The following is a 17,500-nucleotide window of genomic DNA, read 5'->3' as shown; positions in this document are numbered from 1 at the left end:
ACGCCTACAGACACACGCTCGGGGAACACGCCTACAGACACACGCTCGGGGAACACGCCTACAGACACACGCTCGGGGAACACGCCTACAGACACACGCTCGGGGAACGCCCCTACAGACACACGCTCGGGGAACGCCCCTACAGACACACGCTCGGGGAACACGCCTACAGACACACGCTCGGGGAACACACCTACAGACACACGGTCGGGGAACACGCCTACAGACACACGCTCGGGGAACACGCCTACAGACACACGCTCGGGGAACACGCCTACAGACACACGCTCGGGGAACGCCCCTACAGACACACGCTCGGGGAACGCCCCTACAGACACACGCTCGGGGAACGCCCCTACAGACACACGCTCGGGGAACGCCCCTACAGACACACGCTCGGAGAACGCCCCTACAGACACGCGCTCGGGGAACGCCCCTACAGACACACGCTCGGAGAACGCCCCTACAGACACACGCTCGGGGAACGCCCCTACAGACACACGCTCGGGGAACGCCCCTACAGACACGCGCTCGGGGAACGCCCCTACAGACACACGCTCGGGGAACACGCCTACAGACACGCGCTCGGGGAACACACGCTCGGGGGACACGCCTACAGACACACGCTCGGGGAACACGCCTACAGACACGCGCTCGGGGAACGCCCCTACAGACACGCGCTCGGGGAACACACGCTCGGGGAACACGCCTACAGACACACGCTCGGGGAACACGCCTACAGACACGCGCTCGGGGAACGCCCCTACAGACACACGCTCGGGGAACGCCCCTACAGACACACGCTCGGGGAACACGCCTACAGACACGTGCTCGGGGAACGCCCCTACAGACACACGCTCGGGGAACGCCCCTACAGACACACGCTCGGGGAACACGCCTACAGACACGCGCTCGGGGAACGCCCCTACAGACACGCGCTCGGGGAACACACGCTCGGGGAACACGCCTACAGACACGCGCTCGGGGAACGCCCCTACAGACACACGCTCGGGGAACGCCCCTACAGACACACGCTCAGAGAACACATCTACAGACACGCGCTCGGGGAATGCCCCTACAGACACACGCTCGGGGAACGCCCCTACAGACACACGCTCGGGGAACGCCCCTACAGACACACGCTCGGGGAACACACGCTCGGGGAACACGCCTACAGACACGCGCTCGGGGAACGCCCCTACAGACACACGCTCGGGGAACGCCCCTACAGACACACGCTCGGGGAACACACGCTCGGGGAACACGCCTACAGACACGCGCTCGGGGAACGCCCCTACAGACACACGCTCGGGGAACACGCCTACAGACACCCGCTCGGGGAACGCCCCTACAGACACCCGCTCGGGGAACGCCCCTACAGACATCCGCTCGGGGAACGCCCCTACAGACACACGCTCGGGGAACGCCCCTACAGACACGCGCTCGGAGAACGCCCCTACAGACACGCGCTCGGGGAACGCCCCTACAGACACACGCTCGGGGAACACGCCTACAGACACACGCTCGGGGAACGCCCCTACAGACACACGCTCGGGGAACGCCCCTACAGACACACGCTCGGGGAACGCCCCTACAGACACACGCTCGGGGAACACACGCTCGGGGAACACGCCTACAGACACGCGCTCGGGGAACGCCCCTACAGACACACGCTCGGGGAACGCCCCTACAGACACACGCTCAGAGAACACATCTACAGACACGCGCTCGGGGAACGCCCCTACAGACACACGCTCAGAGAACATCTACAGACACGCGCTCGGGGAACGCCCCTACAGACACACGCTCGGGGAACACGCCTACAGACACACGCTCGGGGAACGCCCCTACAGACATCCGCTCGGGGAACGCCCCTACAGACACACGCTCGGGGAACACGCCTACAGACACACGCTCGGGGAACACGCCTACAGACACACGCTCGGGGAACACGCCTACAGACACACGCTCGGGGAACACGCCTACAGACATCCGCTCGGGGAACGCCCCTACAGACACACGCTCGGGGAACGCCCCTACAGACACACGCTCGGGGAACACGCCTACAGACATCCGCTCGGGGAACGCCCCTACAGACACACGCTCGGGGAACGCCCCTACAGACACACGCTCGGGGAACGCCCCTACAGACACCCGCTCGGGGAACGCCCCTACAGACACACGCTCGGGGAACGCCCCTACAGACACATGCTCGGGGAACGCCCCTACAGACACGCGCTCGGGGAACACGCCTACAGACACACGCTCGGGGAACGCCCCTACAGACACATGCTCGGGGAACGCCCCTACAGACACCCGCTCGGGGAACGCCCCTACAGACACACGCTCGGAGAACGCCCCTACAGACACACGCTCGGGGAACGCCCCTACAGACACACGCTCGGAGAACGCCCCTACAGACACACGCTCGGGGAACACGCCTACAGACACACGCTCGGGGAACGCCCCTACAGACACACGCTCGGGGAACATGCCTAGTTAGAATAATTCTACACACTATTAATTAAAATAATCTGACACTATTAAAATTTGATGATAAATCACAGTATGCATCAATATTATTATAACCACAAATGAGGAACTGTTTTGTGCTAACTACATTATTTATAATTTAATTCAAGATATGATCTCCCATAAAATGATATATAAATTGTATTCATAATATATATATATATATAGTTATAGAACTGCAGTTGAAGTGAAAATGCTTTTTAAAATGATTTTTTTGTGTGCGTGTGTGTGTGTGGATGGATAGTTCTTAAATTTGTAGGAAGATTTTGGAAGTTGTTGTCCAGTCACATTCAGGATGAGGTGACGTGTGTCTCGAGTGAATCATGAGGAGGATGTGACTAAGGTCACTAAAGGTCACCGTTGTTCGGAGAGCTCCAGATGATACGGCACGTACGACAGATCCTCCGACTGCCACATCTGCATGTTGAGGATGACGAAGGGTGGCGGGCCGTGACAGAAGAACCTCTGACCGAACTCCCTCAGACCCTCGCACCTGAAAAACACACACACACACAGACGTGACGAGGAGATCGGATCAGATGCATCAGCCTCGGAGAAACTCTGAAAAACTCACTCCAGCTCTTCACAGAGCTCCAGCCGCGGGCAGAAGAACTCGTCCAGCGCTGACTGGATGGGATCTTTATCTGGAAGCTCATGAGGAGGACTGAGAGAAACACAGACAGACAGCTGTCAATCATCTCAAACATCTATGGAGTGCAGGTGAGTGTTGGATGTTGTGTGAAGCGTGATGTACTTGACGCTGATGGTCCTGTGAAGATGCTCCTGGAAGCGGTTGGGGCAGGTCCAGCTGGAGCAGCAGCTCTCCTGCGCGCTAGACATCAGGTTCTCCAGGTTCTTGGTGAAGTTCTCGTGCTCGTTGCCGAACAGGTCGATCTCCAGCGCCGTGTGGTGGACCTCGGAGCGGTACTGCCGCTTGGACATGCGGTCCCAGATCCACAGCATCTTGACGGTGGTGTACTCGCAGCAGTCCATCAGGTACAGGAAGTGCTGGACGAAGCGGCGGCCCAGGAACAGACCCAGCTCTCGAGGGAAGCTGTGGTTGTCTCTCAGGATGACGTAGAGGAGCATGAGGAAGCCGTCGATGGTGCATGTGTTCTTCAGGGTGATCTTGACGTACAGCGGCGTGCAGGCGATGGCCTTGCGTCCCGCTCTGATGGTGAACACACCGCCCCACGGCAGAACCGGACGCCAGAACGAGCGCTCGCCCTCCGTGTTATTACTGATGGAGGCGCGGATCTCCTCGAACAGCGTCTTGGTCCTGTCACAACAACAACACACAATTCAGCTTCAAAGAGTTGCTTCTCTTACGCAGTGTACACTTTACAGCTTTACTCCTCTCTGTCTTCTGAAGGTCTGTTTAACAACATCTTAATCCCATTTTAATTTTATCTCAAAATTCTGAGTTTAGATCTTCATTTTTCGATTACCACCATGAAATAAAAAAAACTTAAAAAGGTTATTTATTTATTTATTTTGCTTTATATTTTAATCTTGCCATTCTTTATTTAAATCTCATTATTCTGCATTTATATCAAAGAATTAAGAGATAAAGTACAAACTGGGATACAGAATTTTTTTTTTATTATTATTTGTTGTATTTGCATTTTTTTTATTCCATGGCAAAAATAAGATTCAATATATTTTTTATTTTTTATGAAGTGATTAAAAGTCCCTTCTGACTCTTAATATGTAAACAAAGATCAAACAGGAGCTTTAAAACTGACTTTATGCAATCTTCAGATTTCTGTTCTGTAATTGTATGCAAATGAGTGCATATTTAATTATATGAATAAATCATTTGCATATGTAAACATAACCTTTAGCAAACTTGTGATGCAAAACTACTGTCTTTTACTACAGTTATTAATTAGCTGAAGAGTGTATGGTGATATATATATATATATCTTTACACACACATCTTTAGTGTATGACTTTAAAGAAATGTAAACATTACAAGTGAACACGTATGAAACAGACACTTTCAGCAATGAGCTAATATTCAGAGTTTATAAATTGAAAAGGTTTTCAGAAATGTGGATGATAAGCTCGTTCATCTGAATCATTGTCAACAAATGACAGTTGATTAATTTATATAATGAACATTAATGCACTTGTGAGTCAGTCGTGTTGTTGATACAGCTTCATCAAAGCTGTGTGTGTGTGTTCTGCATTGAGATCAGAATGTGTGTGTGTGTGTGTTCGTTCACCTCTCCGAGTGTGTGATGAAGCTGCGCAGCTCCTCAGAATCTGTTAAAGAGCAGAAATCTCTCTCCATAATGTTCCGCACGTCTTCATCTCTACGAAACCAACATGGCATCTGTTTACCAGCGCACGCACGCACGCACGCAGGCGTCACGTACACAGCGCTGATCAAGCCCCGCCCACTCACGCTAGGCTAGTTGGTACACAACAAAACCTACTGGGCACGCGCACAACAATACAGCGTCATTTTTGTCTCAACAATTAAAGCTAATTGCATTTTTTTTTAACGTAGGCTCTACTTTTGAACAAAAAACACGTGATTAGGCAAGGCAAGTTTATGTATATAGCACATTTCGTACACAATGGTAATTCAAAGTGCTTAATATAAAAGAAAGTAAAATAATAATGAAGAACAAGCAATTTAAAAACTTTTAAATTACAAAAAAATTGACTTATTTAAAATGAATTTAAAACAGAAAATTATTTTACATAAAATAAAATAGTGAACAGTGAAAATATAGTGCAATCAGTTCGGACATAGCACAGTGCTCATTCAATAAATGCACAGCTAAACAGATGAGTTTTGAGTCTAGATTTAAATGTGACTAGTGTTTAAGCACATCTGATCTCTTCTGGAAGCTGATTCCAACTGCGGGCAGCATAGTAACTAAAGGAGGACTCCCCTTGTTTTGTGTGAACCCTTGGTATTTCTAACTGACTTGATCCTAGTGATCTGAGTGCTCTGTTAGGTTTATATTCAGTGAGCATATCTGAAATATATTTCAGTCCTAGGTCATTTAGTGACTTATACACGAGTAAAAGTACTTTAAAATGAATCCTAAATGTAACTGGAAGCCAGTGTAAGGACCTGAGGACTGGTGTGATATGCTCAGATTTTCTGGTTCTAGTCAGAATCCTGGCAGCAGTGTTCTGGATGAGCTGCAGCTGTCTAATGCTCTTTTTGGGAAGGCTAGTGAGGAGCCCATTACAATAGTCCACCCTGCTGGTGATAAAGGCATGAACAAGTTTCTCCAAGTCTTGGCTGGAAACAGAACATCTAATTCTTGCGATGTTTTTTAAATGATAGTATGCTGATTTAGTTACTGCTTTGACATGACTACTGAAACTAAGGTCTGTCTCCAGAATCACACCAAGATTCCTGACTTGATTTTTAGTTGTTTGACCCCTAGAGTCAAGGTATGCATTCACATTGAACACTTCATCTTTGTTTCCAAATGCAATGACTTCAGTTTTTTCCTTATTTAACTGACTATAGTTCTGGCACATCCAACTATTAATTTCATCAATGCATTGGCAGAGGGAGTCAATGGGGCTGTAGTCATTTGGAGATAAGGCTAGGTAAATCTGGGTATCATCAGCATAGCTGTGGTAGGCAATTTGGTTCTTTCGCATTATTTGACATAGTGGAAGCATATACAGGCTAAACAAGAGCGGTGCTAGAACCGAGCCTTGTGGGACTCTGCATGTCATGGACGTCCACTTAGACTTATGCTCTCCTAGACTCACATAATAGCCTCTCCCTTCTAAGTATGACCTGAACCATTTGGGTACCATCCCAGAAAGCCCCACACAGTTTTCCAGTGTCTCTAGTAGTATGTTATGATCGACATTAGTAGTATGTTATGATCGACAGTATCAAACGCAGCACTGAGATCTAGCAATACCAGCACCGATATTTTGCCAGAGTCAGAATTAAAGTGAATATCATTTATTATCTTAATGAGTGCTGTCTCTGTGCTGTGATGCGGTCAGAAAACAGATTGAAAATTGTCCAGGTATCCATTTGAGTTTAAGTATTTGTTCATCTGACTAATTGATTAGTCAATTATGACAAATATAAATCACGACAATTCAAACACTGGGATAAATGAATGAAATAAGGGTATAACAGCAAAATCGCACCAAAATACATATTTTAATGCTGTTGAAATAAATATAGATGCTATTATATTCTTTTTGTGTGTGTGTGTGTGTGTGTGTGTTGGGGGGGGGGGGGGGGGTTGTTATAAATCTCTTCTGTTAAAGGATGAAGGTATAGTGACCTGTATGTGTTTGCTAATGACATAAAACAGTTTTCAGTGTCCATTTACATCATTTGTATATGCGAAAAGATTTAAAAGTAAAAAAAAAAAAAAAAAAAAAAAATATATATATATATATATATATATATATATATATATATATATATATATATATATATATATTTTATATATATAAGCAATAATCTGTGTGTTAGAATTTTTAGGACTTTTTTACAAACATGCATATTTTAATGCTTTTGAAAAAACAAAGGATTTATATTTCTTTTTTTGGTTGAGGGGGAGGGTTATATATATATATATATATATATATATATATATATATATATATATATATATATATATATATATATATATATATATATATATATATAATGTGATTTTTCAGGTTTAAATAGTTTTTGGTTTGTTAGTCTGTGCTCTAAGCTCTTGTTCGCGCGCTGCTCGTGCCCGGTAGTTTTGCGCGCTCTTGTGGCGACAGTCTGTCACGGTGTTCGGAAATTCGCTCCAGAAAGCGTTTAGACTCAAAGAAATTCCATTTTATCGTCTCACTTCGGCTTCAAAAATTCTCTCAGAGTCTCTCCGTCACTTTGACGTTATTCTGAACGAAAGTCCTTATTATCGCCTCAGTAAAATTTCCTGAGGGGATTCGGACCGTTACTGCATCCGGGACTCTGGCGTCCCTGGATACAGCGGTGCGCTCAGTGTAAACAAGCGAAACACTCCTCCAGAGAGACGTTCCCCGCGTGAGAGACCGATTTACCTGTAATATATATATCCAGGCATGGTTTATTGGAGATAGTAGGTATTCACATACTGTAAGTGCGTGTAAATGTGCTGCAGTGTCTGATATGGAGGTTTCTGCGGGTGATGTGTCTCGGACCCTGGAGATCATCACAGCACGAGCGGTCAGTAATGCACACACACACACACACACACACTAGCTTCAGTCAGAGATAGCGTGCTGTGATCATCTGTCCAGGATCCACAGGCTTCTGAGGAGGAGAGCAGCGGCTGTTCGGCGGAGAAACTGCTCACTGATCAAGGTCTGACATCATCAGCAATCATCAAGTGTTAAAGGGCCCATGAACTGCATTGATTATTATTGTTTATTATTTATAAGTTATCTGAGGTTCACCTATAATCAAAAAATTATAATGATTTAGACTTAGTATTCTATTTGTATTCTAAATACTATAGACAGAGCGACAGGCGTCATAATGTGAAAGCCACGCCCACCGGCGAAAACAATCCGACCCCCCTCCGCTGACTTTCTGACACGTGACTAAACACACAATAATATCTAAGAGCTGCTGTGTGACAGCTGTATAGTAATATGCTAAACAAAGTTCTATATTTTATGTGTTTACAGTACATACATGAACTCATAGCACATTGTTGATATCTGGAGCTACATTTTCACCAGTTAAACATTAATTCATGATATCAAAAATTACTAAAATATATCAAGAATATTCATTTCAGCTATAAAACAACTCAGTTTTCACTAGTTAAAATGCAACTTTATTGATGTTACAAATGCAATTTCTACTCATGGAAACGCTGAGTGTTGAATTCAGAATTACATTTGCACCATTTAAACATTAATTAATGATATCAAGAATTATCATTGTAACCAGTGCAAACCGAATGGTTGATTTAAAAAATGCATATCCTGGGAATGATGAAAAGCTCTGGACGAACTTTGAGAGGTTTGTGTGTCTGAGGCTCATCTTCTGATGGTGTTCCAGTGTCTGTGGACCGGATGGACATCACAAAGGGGTTTCTGGACGATATCTCTCGGCCGGCCTCCAGTGAGATCAGAAGATTGAGTCGAGATGGGCCCAGATCTCTGGAGGTGCTCAGTCCTGACGTCACACACGCCGAGGTAGAGAAGCTCCTTCATCTCTTCATCTGAGCGTCTGGAGACGGAGAGCACTAATGATCTAATGACTGTCTCCTAAAACAGGTTCACCGGGACACGACTGATCTTACCGCAGAAAACAGCTCTGATCAAGGTCTGCACAGAGCTTTCATCTCAACATTCAGATCTTCCAGTTCAGTATTTGAGTATGTTTTGATTATTTCACAGAAGAGTCCGATGAAGAGAATGAAGATCCGGAGTTGAGAGAAGCCATAAAGAAGATGAAAAGGCTGGACCGTGTTCTGGCTCTCAAGGCGTCAGCGGAGAGAGAGGTGAAGCAGAGAGGAAGACAGCAGCACCAGAGACTGTGGCAGGAGCTCCAGGTCCGTCTGTAGATCACACACACACACACACAGACGTCTGCGTGCTTCACTAACACTCACACACCTTACAGACCGCCGGTCTCAGGATGAGCAGCAACGAGACGGACAACACCAGACGCTTTCTAGCACTGACACCCGACAACTGTGAGCCCCTCAGACTTACACGAGATTAGAATTATTATATGAATAAGATTCATGTGGCACAGATTTAAATGATTGAGTGATTGAGTGATGTGCTTCAGATCAGGACTGTGATGAAGTGGATCGTGTCCCTGTGTTTGAGACTGAAGTCCTGGATCTGAAGAGTGATCTGAACACCAGACACGAGACGGACGGTAAACCCTTCAATCATTTCTGAATCTCTGTCGCCGTCTCAGTGCTCACAGAACATAACAAATGAGAGTAAAAACAATTGTCATTGCTCAGAAATGTCAAAAATATTTACAGAGATGGAAAGTTACACGCTCAGTTCAGTGTAAATCATCTTATTAAAGTTGGAAGAGTGAAATAGTATTTTTCACAGAAAGCTTGTATAGTTAAAACTGATGCTGTCAGCTTTAAATGACATTAATCTGCGTGAATTTGACAAAAACTGTCACATTTTTATGAAGCTTGATTGTAGGTGTATGTCATAAGTTTGTTGTGCTGGTTTTAATATGTGATTATGATTTTATGCTAAAAATGTGACATGCATCTCTTTGTGTTTTTATTATTGACCATGTAGTTTATTCTGAACACTAGAGGGCGTCCTGATGTCAGGAATCACCTTTTACTGCTACTGACTTTAATCAAAAACAGCAAGATGTCATTAAAGTTCTGCACTTCACTTACATCTTCATCATCAGCTCCATCACTTTGCTGCGTGTGTGTGTGTGTGTGAGACGCAGGGCAGGATCAGCCGTCAGACGACAGACAGCGAGGAGCGGCTCACAGCAAGCACAAGCAAGACTTTGTCAGGAGAAATATTGAGGTACGTCGTGATTAATGCGCTTCATTAAAGAGCGCGTCACGTTTCTTTATAAATCATCTCAATGTGATATTGATGCTCAGAGTCAGGTGGTCTCAGGGGGAGGGGCTTGCTCATGCTACAGAGCTTCTGATTGGACAGAAGTGAGTGTATTATGATGTCATTGAGAAATGTGGTCTGTTTTCCCGTGCAGAACTCACATTGGTATTTCATGGGGTCTTTAAACATGGAACGACTTCCATTCATTAGAGCGCAGAATGGAATTATGGTGTAATGTAGAATTAAACCCGCTCTGTTTCTCTGCTGAATTGATTCCAGCTCCTCCGCAGGATCTGATGCTCTTCCTCAGTATTTATGAGCTGTTTTCCAGCACAAATATTTAAACACAATTTACTGAACATGCACAAGAACGTCAGATAAGTTAAACGAGTTTGTGATTCAAACAAGAACAATTTTAATTGATCAAACTTAATTCAAAGCTGGTTTTTCAGACCACAAGTGATTTTGCATCTCCAGCAAATGTTTCTTCAGGGTTTCTGAAGAAGGTGAAAAAAGAAGTTTTTATTCACTTTTCCTCAAATCAAAGCCTTAAAAGGGCTTAAATTAGAAAAGAAGGACTTAAATCCATTCAGTTGTGGTCTTTAATGTTGCATGTACTGCAAAACATTAATATCTTCCTTAGTATTTGTGTCTTCTAAAACAAACCGAAATGTACAAAACTGAAGTGAGTTTATGTTTAAAACAGTCTAAGAACAAATATCTGTCAACGGAGAATGAAAACTAAACAGATGTTTGTCAATCCACTGACAGATAAACTTTCTCATTTCTCGATTTCTCCTAAAACAACTTCTTATAGTTTGTCATTCCAGTAAATGGATCCTGATTTGAGAAGCTCAAATCTAAACTGGGGAAGGAGACAGAAGAGCATGAGTTTATGCAGTGACTGGGTTATGAAGCAGATGATGGATGATGTGATTAAAGGTGTTTGTGATTGTTCAGCTGGCAGAAGCATGGGGGAACTCGTTCCTGCTCACGCAACAGGAGAAAGAGAGAATAGAGGAACTGCTGAAAGATGTGGAGGAAGAAGAGAACCACAGCGAGCTGCAGACGGAAGCACAGGTGCAGACACACACAGCACGATTGAGCTAAATCATTCTTATGGAAGCACGTCTCTGTCACTGGATTATTACAATCCGGCCTGTTCTTCTGAGTTTATAGTTCATAATTCAGTTTTTCAATTTCTTTGCAAAGTCAGAACTGTGAGAGGTCAACTTGTAATTGGGAGTTTCAGCTTATACATATATACACTTCTCTTTCTATATTCTATATATTCTGTATTCTCTATTTAATATTCTTTCTATACCTTAAACTAAAAACAAAAATGTTCTTCTCAGAATTGTGAAATATAAAATCTGAATTGCAAGAAAGATGTCACAATTATCTTTGTTTTTTTTTGCCTGAACCTTAAAAAGTAAAAAAAAAAAAAAATCTAAAATAATCTTGATATTCTGAAAAAAAATCTAAAATTGTGACATAAACTCAGAATTTGGAGGAAAAAAAGCAAAAATCGTAAGATGTAAACTGTTTTGTTATTTTGTCATAATGTAAAAATTGCATTATAGAAACTTGAAGCTCTCAAAAATGCAAGATGTTAATTTGCAGTTGCAAGAAAAACAGTCCACATTGTGAGATAAAGTTACAACAATCTTTTTAAATTATTATTATATTTATTCGGTGGCAGAGAAATGGCACATATTCATGACAGCAGAAATGCTGCAGATCCTCTCCGATGCTGATGTTTAACTGTGTTCAGACTCTCCACACACACACACACACACACACACACGGCTGTGACAGACACAAGAAGCTTCAGTGAGTTTGTAAAGACAGACAGATGTTGTTGGGCTTCTCTCCGTCGTGCGGCTGTATTGTAAGAGTCAAGCACATTAAAGTGTGATGAATCACTGCGGCGCAGCGGTGTTCCTCATTAATCGCTGTCACACACTTCTTCTCATGCTTCTGCCTTTAGTCCAGTGGTGTGTAAACTGATTATCTGTGTCTTATTTGTTCAGATCTGGATGATGTTTTTCTAGCAAAGCACAGATCGGTGTGTATCAGCCTGACACAGCATGCAGCCGTTACTGGAAATTATCAACAGTTTTCTGATATTTTGATAGTTATCTGTTCTCATCTTCTTTGCAGATGTTTAACTATTTGTTCATCTGCTCCAGTCACGTGACTCTCTCTGAGATCTGTACAAATGTTTTCATCATATTAATCTGATTTCTGAAGATCATGTGACTGGAGACTGGAGGAATGAAAAAAAAAAACTTGATATAAAATAAATGTTAGCTGACATAAAATATAAGCTGGTTTCTAAGGCAACATTTTACATCAAGTTTACAAAAATAACTAAAACTGAAATAAAAATGTAAAAATAAACAAAATGACAAAAAAACACAACAAACCTAATAAACTTTTACTAAAATTTACATGAAAGAAGAAAATTATTTATTTTATTTTATTTCAATTAAATAAAAATCCAAAACCCAGAACTCTGAATGGTACTGAGACGGTCATAGCCTCCAGATGTTGTGCAGGAACGTCTGTTATTATATTCAGTTCAGAACAGCAGCTCTATGAGCTCACAGTCAGTATATCAGGCTTTTAATTACCCATCAGTCTTTGCTGCACGCGGGCGGCCTGTCAACACTTACCTCATCCTCGCCGCTCGGCCTGATGGGAGATTCAGAAGGATGTTAGTCAAGACTTAGATATTTGGCTTTAGAGGCTGTTTGGCCGAGCGTCCGAGAGCTCAGTCGGGATTCTGTGTGGAGCACCAGGTGCAGGAAAACCACTGGGCTTCATCTTCAGCGTGTTCCTGAGAAACACTGTTGATAATCCTTTAATCATCTTGAGCTTTGTTCAACACTATAAATCATGCTTTATCATATTCAATGAGATCTCTGTCTCTGATTGAGAGTGTCTGATCCAGTCGAAGCTCTTTTAGTGTAATTCTGGAGCTCCTGGTGTCAGATCTCTCCTGATTGTGGTCAGAATAAGGTCAGTAATATCTCCAGATGAACTCTTCCTGGACTGAAGCAGCTCCGCTTTACTGGATTCTCTTGATTTCTTCAGCTCTCAATCTCTGTGTTTTATGTGTGGATCATCTCGTCTCATTACTGGAGATATATTCAGATCAGTTTATCTCAGTCTCTGCTCTACTGTTAGAAAGACATCACAAGCAGCAGAATATCAGCATCAGTATCAGCATCTGCAGCAGAATGATATTGAGCTGTTTTTCTCTCTATATTTCCAGGTGGTCTCGTCGTCTCTATCAGCTGGTGAAGGTTTCGCTCCTGAACCTTCTGAGCTCCACAGTCTCCGTCATATTGACTCCAGACTGGAGCTGCTACTTCCTGTGCAGGACTTCCTGTCTGTGCGGAGCCCGTCGCAGGTACTGATCTTTAGCAGTCCTGGTGTCTGTCCAGGGTGGTTTGTGGATCTATTGTGAATCCTGATGTTTTCCTCTGGTCAGAGTGAGCTCATTACGAGCGTCTGTAGCAGAAGCTCACGTCCTCATCAGGCCAAGACTGGAGAAGTGTCGTAAATAACGAAATACTGAGGTTTGTTTCTCGTCTGGGAGCAGTTTGAGACTCTGCTCCTGGATCGGCTCCGGTGTGACTCCAGCGGAACGCTCCCTCGTTTCAGGAATATTTGTAGGTCAACGTGAGTTTGAAGGAGAGCAGCTTGGGTTTTCATCTGCTGCATTTATTCAAACTCCTTTAATATCTTAATTATATTTTCCTTTTTTTCTGTTTTTCCTGTTTTAATGGTGTAATTACATTTTTAAAATATAAATCGTTATTTTTAAGACTTAATTGGAATAATAAAACATAATTTTTTTTATTATTTCAGATAATTTTAACAATAATAGTTCCCTGTATGAAATGTGTGGTTTTTGTTGCACCTTTAGAAAGTATAATGCAAATAAACCTTCACATATTATAATGCTTTTATAAATATTTCTGAAAAGATATAATGCATTGCAGTGTACATTATGAATAACTTTATAATTTCTATCGTATAATGACTCTCAAAAGTGTGTTGGAACGTTTGCTGCACTCGAATCCCAGTTTCTGACATATTTATCTGTTTGTCTGAGAAATGCTGTTGTGTAGAAGAACATGATCTCAAGTGTGTAAGTGTTTCTGGGGAAATGGCGTGATGTCTTGAGAGGGTTGTTCCTCATAAACTGTGTTTCTGTGTGATCTGATGGAGGCAGAGATGGAGTCCAGCTGGGAAATGTGGGTCAGAGATGCTGGAGCGTTCAGTACTTGGCTCTGCTCGTGACATTCAGCCTGCGATCGGAGCTGACAGACCTGTTCTGTTCTGCTGGTGTTGTGTTCTGTTGTCATGTGTTCAGAGACTGGACCGAGTCCCAACAAAATCTGCTGAAGAACTGATCATGTGCTGAAGCTGCTCTCTCTCTCTCTCTCTCTCTCTCTGTCTCTGTCTCTGTCTCTCTCTCTCTCTCTCTCTCTCTCTCTCTGACTGAAGGTGTAACACTGATTCATGTGCTTCTGATCTGCTGCTTGCTTCTCTAATGCTGCAGGAATGTGTGTGTGTGTGTGTGTGTGTGTGTGTGTGTGTGTGAGTGTGTGTGTGAGTGTCAAAGTCAAAGTCACCTTTATTTATATAGTGCTTTTAACAATACAAATTGTAACAAAGCAACTGAACAACATTCATTTGGAAAACAGTGTGTCAATAATGCAAAATGATAGTTAAAGGCAGTTCATCATTGAATTCAGTGATGTCATCTCTGTTCAGTTTAAATAGTGTCTGTGCATTTATTTGCAATCAAGTCAATGATATCGCTGTAGATGAAGTGACCCCAACTAAGCAAGCCAGAGGCGACAGCGGCAAGGAACCGAAACTCCATCGGTGACAGAATGGAGAAAAAAACCTTGGGAGAAACCAGGCTCAGTTGGGGTCAGTTCTCCTCTGACCAGACGAAACCAGTAGTTCAATTCCAGGCTGCAGCAAAGTCAGATTGTGCAGAAGAATCATCTGTTTCCTGTGGTCTTGTCCTGGTGGTCCTCTGAGACAAGGTCTTTACAGGGGATCTGTATCTGGGCTCTAGTTGTCCTGGTCTCCGCTGTCTTTCAGGGCAGTAGAGGTCCTTTCTAGGTGCTGATCCACCATCTGGTCTGGATACGTACTGGATCCGGGTGACTGCAGTGACCCTCTGATCTGGACACAGACTGGATCTGGTGGCTACGGTGACCTCGGAACAAGAGAGAAACAGACTAATATTAGCGTAGATGCCATTCTTCTAATGATGTAGCAAGTACGGTGTTAAGTGAAGTGTTTCCGGTTCCGGTTTACTTAATTAATGCAGCCTAAAAATCCTTTAACGGATTTAGATATTAAAAGCATATTAGTATGTTATGTGAATGCCAGGTTAAAGAGATGGGTCTTTAATCTAGATTTAAACTGCAAGAGTGTGTCTGCCTCCCGAACAATGTTAGGTAGGTTATTCCAGAGTTTAGGCGCCAAATAGGAAAAGGATCTGCCGCCCGCAGTTGATTTTGATATTCTAGGTATTATCAAATTGGCTGAGTTTTGAGAACGTAGCGGACGTAGAGGAGTATAATGTAAAAGGAGCTCATTCAAATACTGAGGTGCTAAACCATTCAGGGCTTTATAAGTAATAAGCAATATTTTAAAATCTATACGATGTTTGATAGGGAGCCAGTGCAGTGTGGACAGGACCGGGCTAATATGGTCATACTTCCTGGTTCTAGTAAGAACTCTTGCTGCTGCATTTTGGACTAGCTGTAGTTTATTTACTAAGCGTGCAGAACAACCACCCAATAAAGCATTACAATAATCTAACCTTGAAGTCATAAATGCATGGATTAACATTTCTGCATTTGACATTGAGAGCATAGGGCGTAATTTAGATATATATTTTGAGATGGAAAAGTGCAGTTTTACAAATGCTAGAAACGTGGCTTTCTAAGGAAAGATTGGGATCAAGTAGCACACCTAGGTTCCTAACTGATGACGAAGAATTGACAGAGCAACCATCAAGTCTTAGACAGTGTTCTAGGTTATTACAAGTAGAGTTTTTAGGCCCTATGATTAACACCTCTGTTTTTTCAGAATTTAGCAGTAAGAAATTACTCGTCATCCAGTTTTTTATATAGACTCTGCATTCCATTCGTTTTTCAAATTGGTGTGTTTCACCGGGCTGCGAGGAAATATAGAGCTGAGTATCATCAGCATAACAGTGAAAGCTAACACCATGTTTCCTGATGATATCTCCCAAGGGTAACATATAAAGCGTGAAGAGTAGCGGCCCTAGTACTGAGCCTTGAGGTACTCCATACTGCACTTGTGATCGATATGATACATCTTCATTCACTGCTACGAATTGATGGCGGTCATATAAGTACGATTTAAACCATGCTAATGCACTTCCACTGATGCCAACAAAGTGTTCAAGTTTATGCAATAGAATGTTGTGGTCAATTGTGTCAAACGCAGCACTAAGATCCAATAAAACTAATAGAGAGATACACCCACGATCAGATGATAAGAGCAGATCATTTGTAACTCTAAGGAGAGCAGTCTCAGTACTATGATACGGCTAAATCCTGACTGGAAATCCTCACATATACCATTATTCTCTAAGAAGGAATATAATTGTGAGGATTCCACCTTTTCTAGTATCTTGGGCAGAAAAGGGAGATTCGAGATTGGTCTATAATTAACAAGTTCTTTGGGGTCAAGTTATGGTTTTTTGATGAGAGGCTTAATAACAGCCAGTTTGAAGGTTTTGGGGACATATCCTAATGACAATGAGGAATTAATAATAGTCAGAAGAGGATCTATGTCTTCTGGAAGCACCTCTTTTAGGAGCTTAGATGGTATAGGGTCTAACATACATGTTGTAAGTTTAGATGATTTAACAAGTTTATACAATTCTTCCTCTCCTATAGTAGAGAATGAGTGGAACTGTTCCTCAGGGGGTCTATAGTGCACTGTCTGATGTGATACTGTAGCTGACGGCTGAATGGTTGCAATTTTATCTCTAATAGTATCGATTTTAGAAGTAAAGTAGTCCATAAAGTCATTACTGCTGTGGTGTTGGGAAATGTCAACACTTGTTGAGGCTTTATTTTTCGTTAATTTAGCCACTGTATTGAATAAATACCTGGGGTTATGTATGTTTTCTTATAAAAGAGAAGAAAAGTAATCAGATCTAGCAGTTTTTAATGCTTTTCTGTAGGATAGGTTACTTTCCCGCCAAGCAAAATGAAATACCTCTAGTTTTGTTTTCCTCCAGCTGCGCTCCATTTTTCGGGCTGCTCTCTTTAGGGTGCGAGTATGCTCATTATACCATGGTGTCAAACTGTTTTCCTTAACCTTCCTTAAGCGTAAAGGAGCAACTGTATTTAAAGTG

General features: G+C 43.1%; 3 protein-coding genes and 1 long non-coding RNA gene across 8 annotated transcripts in view; 2 read left to right on the top strand and 2 right to left on the bottom strand.

Annotated features, from left to right (window-relative positions):
* The window catches only part of LOC127933161 (uncharacterized), a 2,830-nt gene extending 715 nt beyond the window's left edge, over positions 1-2,115 (bottom strand). The window contains exons 1-2 of one of the 2 annotated variants that reach the window (XM_052529926.1): positions 194-2,115; positions 1-139 (exon numbers count right to left, since the gene is read on the bottom strand). The exon at positions 1-139 is cut by the window's left edge and continues 715 nt beyond it. In XM_052529926.1, the coding sequence (XP_052385886.1) occupies positions 1-139; positions 194-1,766 (1,712 nt within the window). In that variant the 5' untranslated portion in view covers positions 1,767-2,115. The remainder of the gene's footprint in view (positions 140-193) is intronic. The other variant, XM_052529927.1, reaches the window with a different exon arrangement.
* Positions 1-4,903, bottom strand: part of ca17h14orf28 (chromosome A17 C14orf28 homolog) — a 6,334-nt gene extending 1,431 nt beyond the window's left edge. The window contains exons 1-4 of the mRNA XM_052529970.1: positions 4,761-4,903; positions 3,287-3,811; positions 3,107-3,196; positions 2,891-3,025 (exon numbers count right to left, since the gene is read on the bottom strand). Coding sequence (XP_052385930.1) covers positions 2,891-3,025; positions 3,107-3,196; positions 3,287-3,811; positions 4,761-4,870 — 860 coding nt within the window. The 5' untranslated portion in view covers positions 4,871-4,903. The remainder of the gene's footprint in view (positions 1-2,890; positions 3,026-3,106; positions 3,197-3,286; positions 3,812-4,760) is intronic.
* Positions 1-17,500, top strand: part of LOC127933189 (uncharacterized) — a 53,672-nt gene that overhangs the window by 1,757 nt on the left and 34,415 nt on the right. The gene's annotated exons all lie outside the window — the stretch shown is intronic.
* fsip1 (fibrous sheath interacting protein 1) overlaps positions 7,274-17,500 on the top strand; it is a 13,749-nt gene continuing 3,522 nt past the window's right edge. For 2 of the 4 annotated variants that reach the window (XM_052529952.1, XM_052529954.1), the window contains exons 1-10: positions 7,274-7,723; positions 7,798-7,861; positions 8,567-8,703; positions 8,782-8,833; positions 8,908-9,062; positions 9,134-9,206; positions 9,305-9,397; positions 9,950-10,032; positions 11,029-11,148; positions 13,349-13,486. In XM_052529952.1, the coding sequence (XP_052385912.1) occupies positions 7,667-7,723; positions 7,798-7,861; positions 8,567-8,703; positions 8,782-8,833; positions 8,908-9,062; positions 9,134-9,206; positions 9,305-9,397; positions 9,950-10,032; positions 11,029-11,148; positions 13,349-13,486 (972 nt within the window). In that variant the 5' untranslated portion in view covers positions 7,274-7,666. Of the gene's footprint in view, positions 7,724-7,797; positions 7,862-8,566; positions 8,704-8,781; positions 8,834-8,907; positions 9,063-9,133; positions 9,207-9,304; positions 9,398-9,949; positions 10,033-11,028; positions 11,149-13,348; positions 13,487-13,567; positions 15,724-17,500 lie in introns of those variants that run through there. The other 2 variants (XM_052529956.1, XM_052529953.1) reach the window with 2 other exon arrangements.

Source organism: Carassius gibelio, chromosome A17 (genome assembly GCF_023724105.1).
Source record: "Carassius gibelio isolate Cgi1373 ecotype wild population from Czech Republic chromosome A17, carGib1.2-hapl.c, whole genome shotgun sequence".
In the NCBI taxonomy this organism is placed as follows: domain Eukaryota; kingdom Metazoa; phylum Chordata; class Actinopteri; order Cypriniformes; family Cyprinidae; genus Carassius; species Carassius gibelio.
Note: the sequence above shows the minus strand (reverse complement) of the source record. Positions and strands in the feature narration are given on the sequence as shown.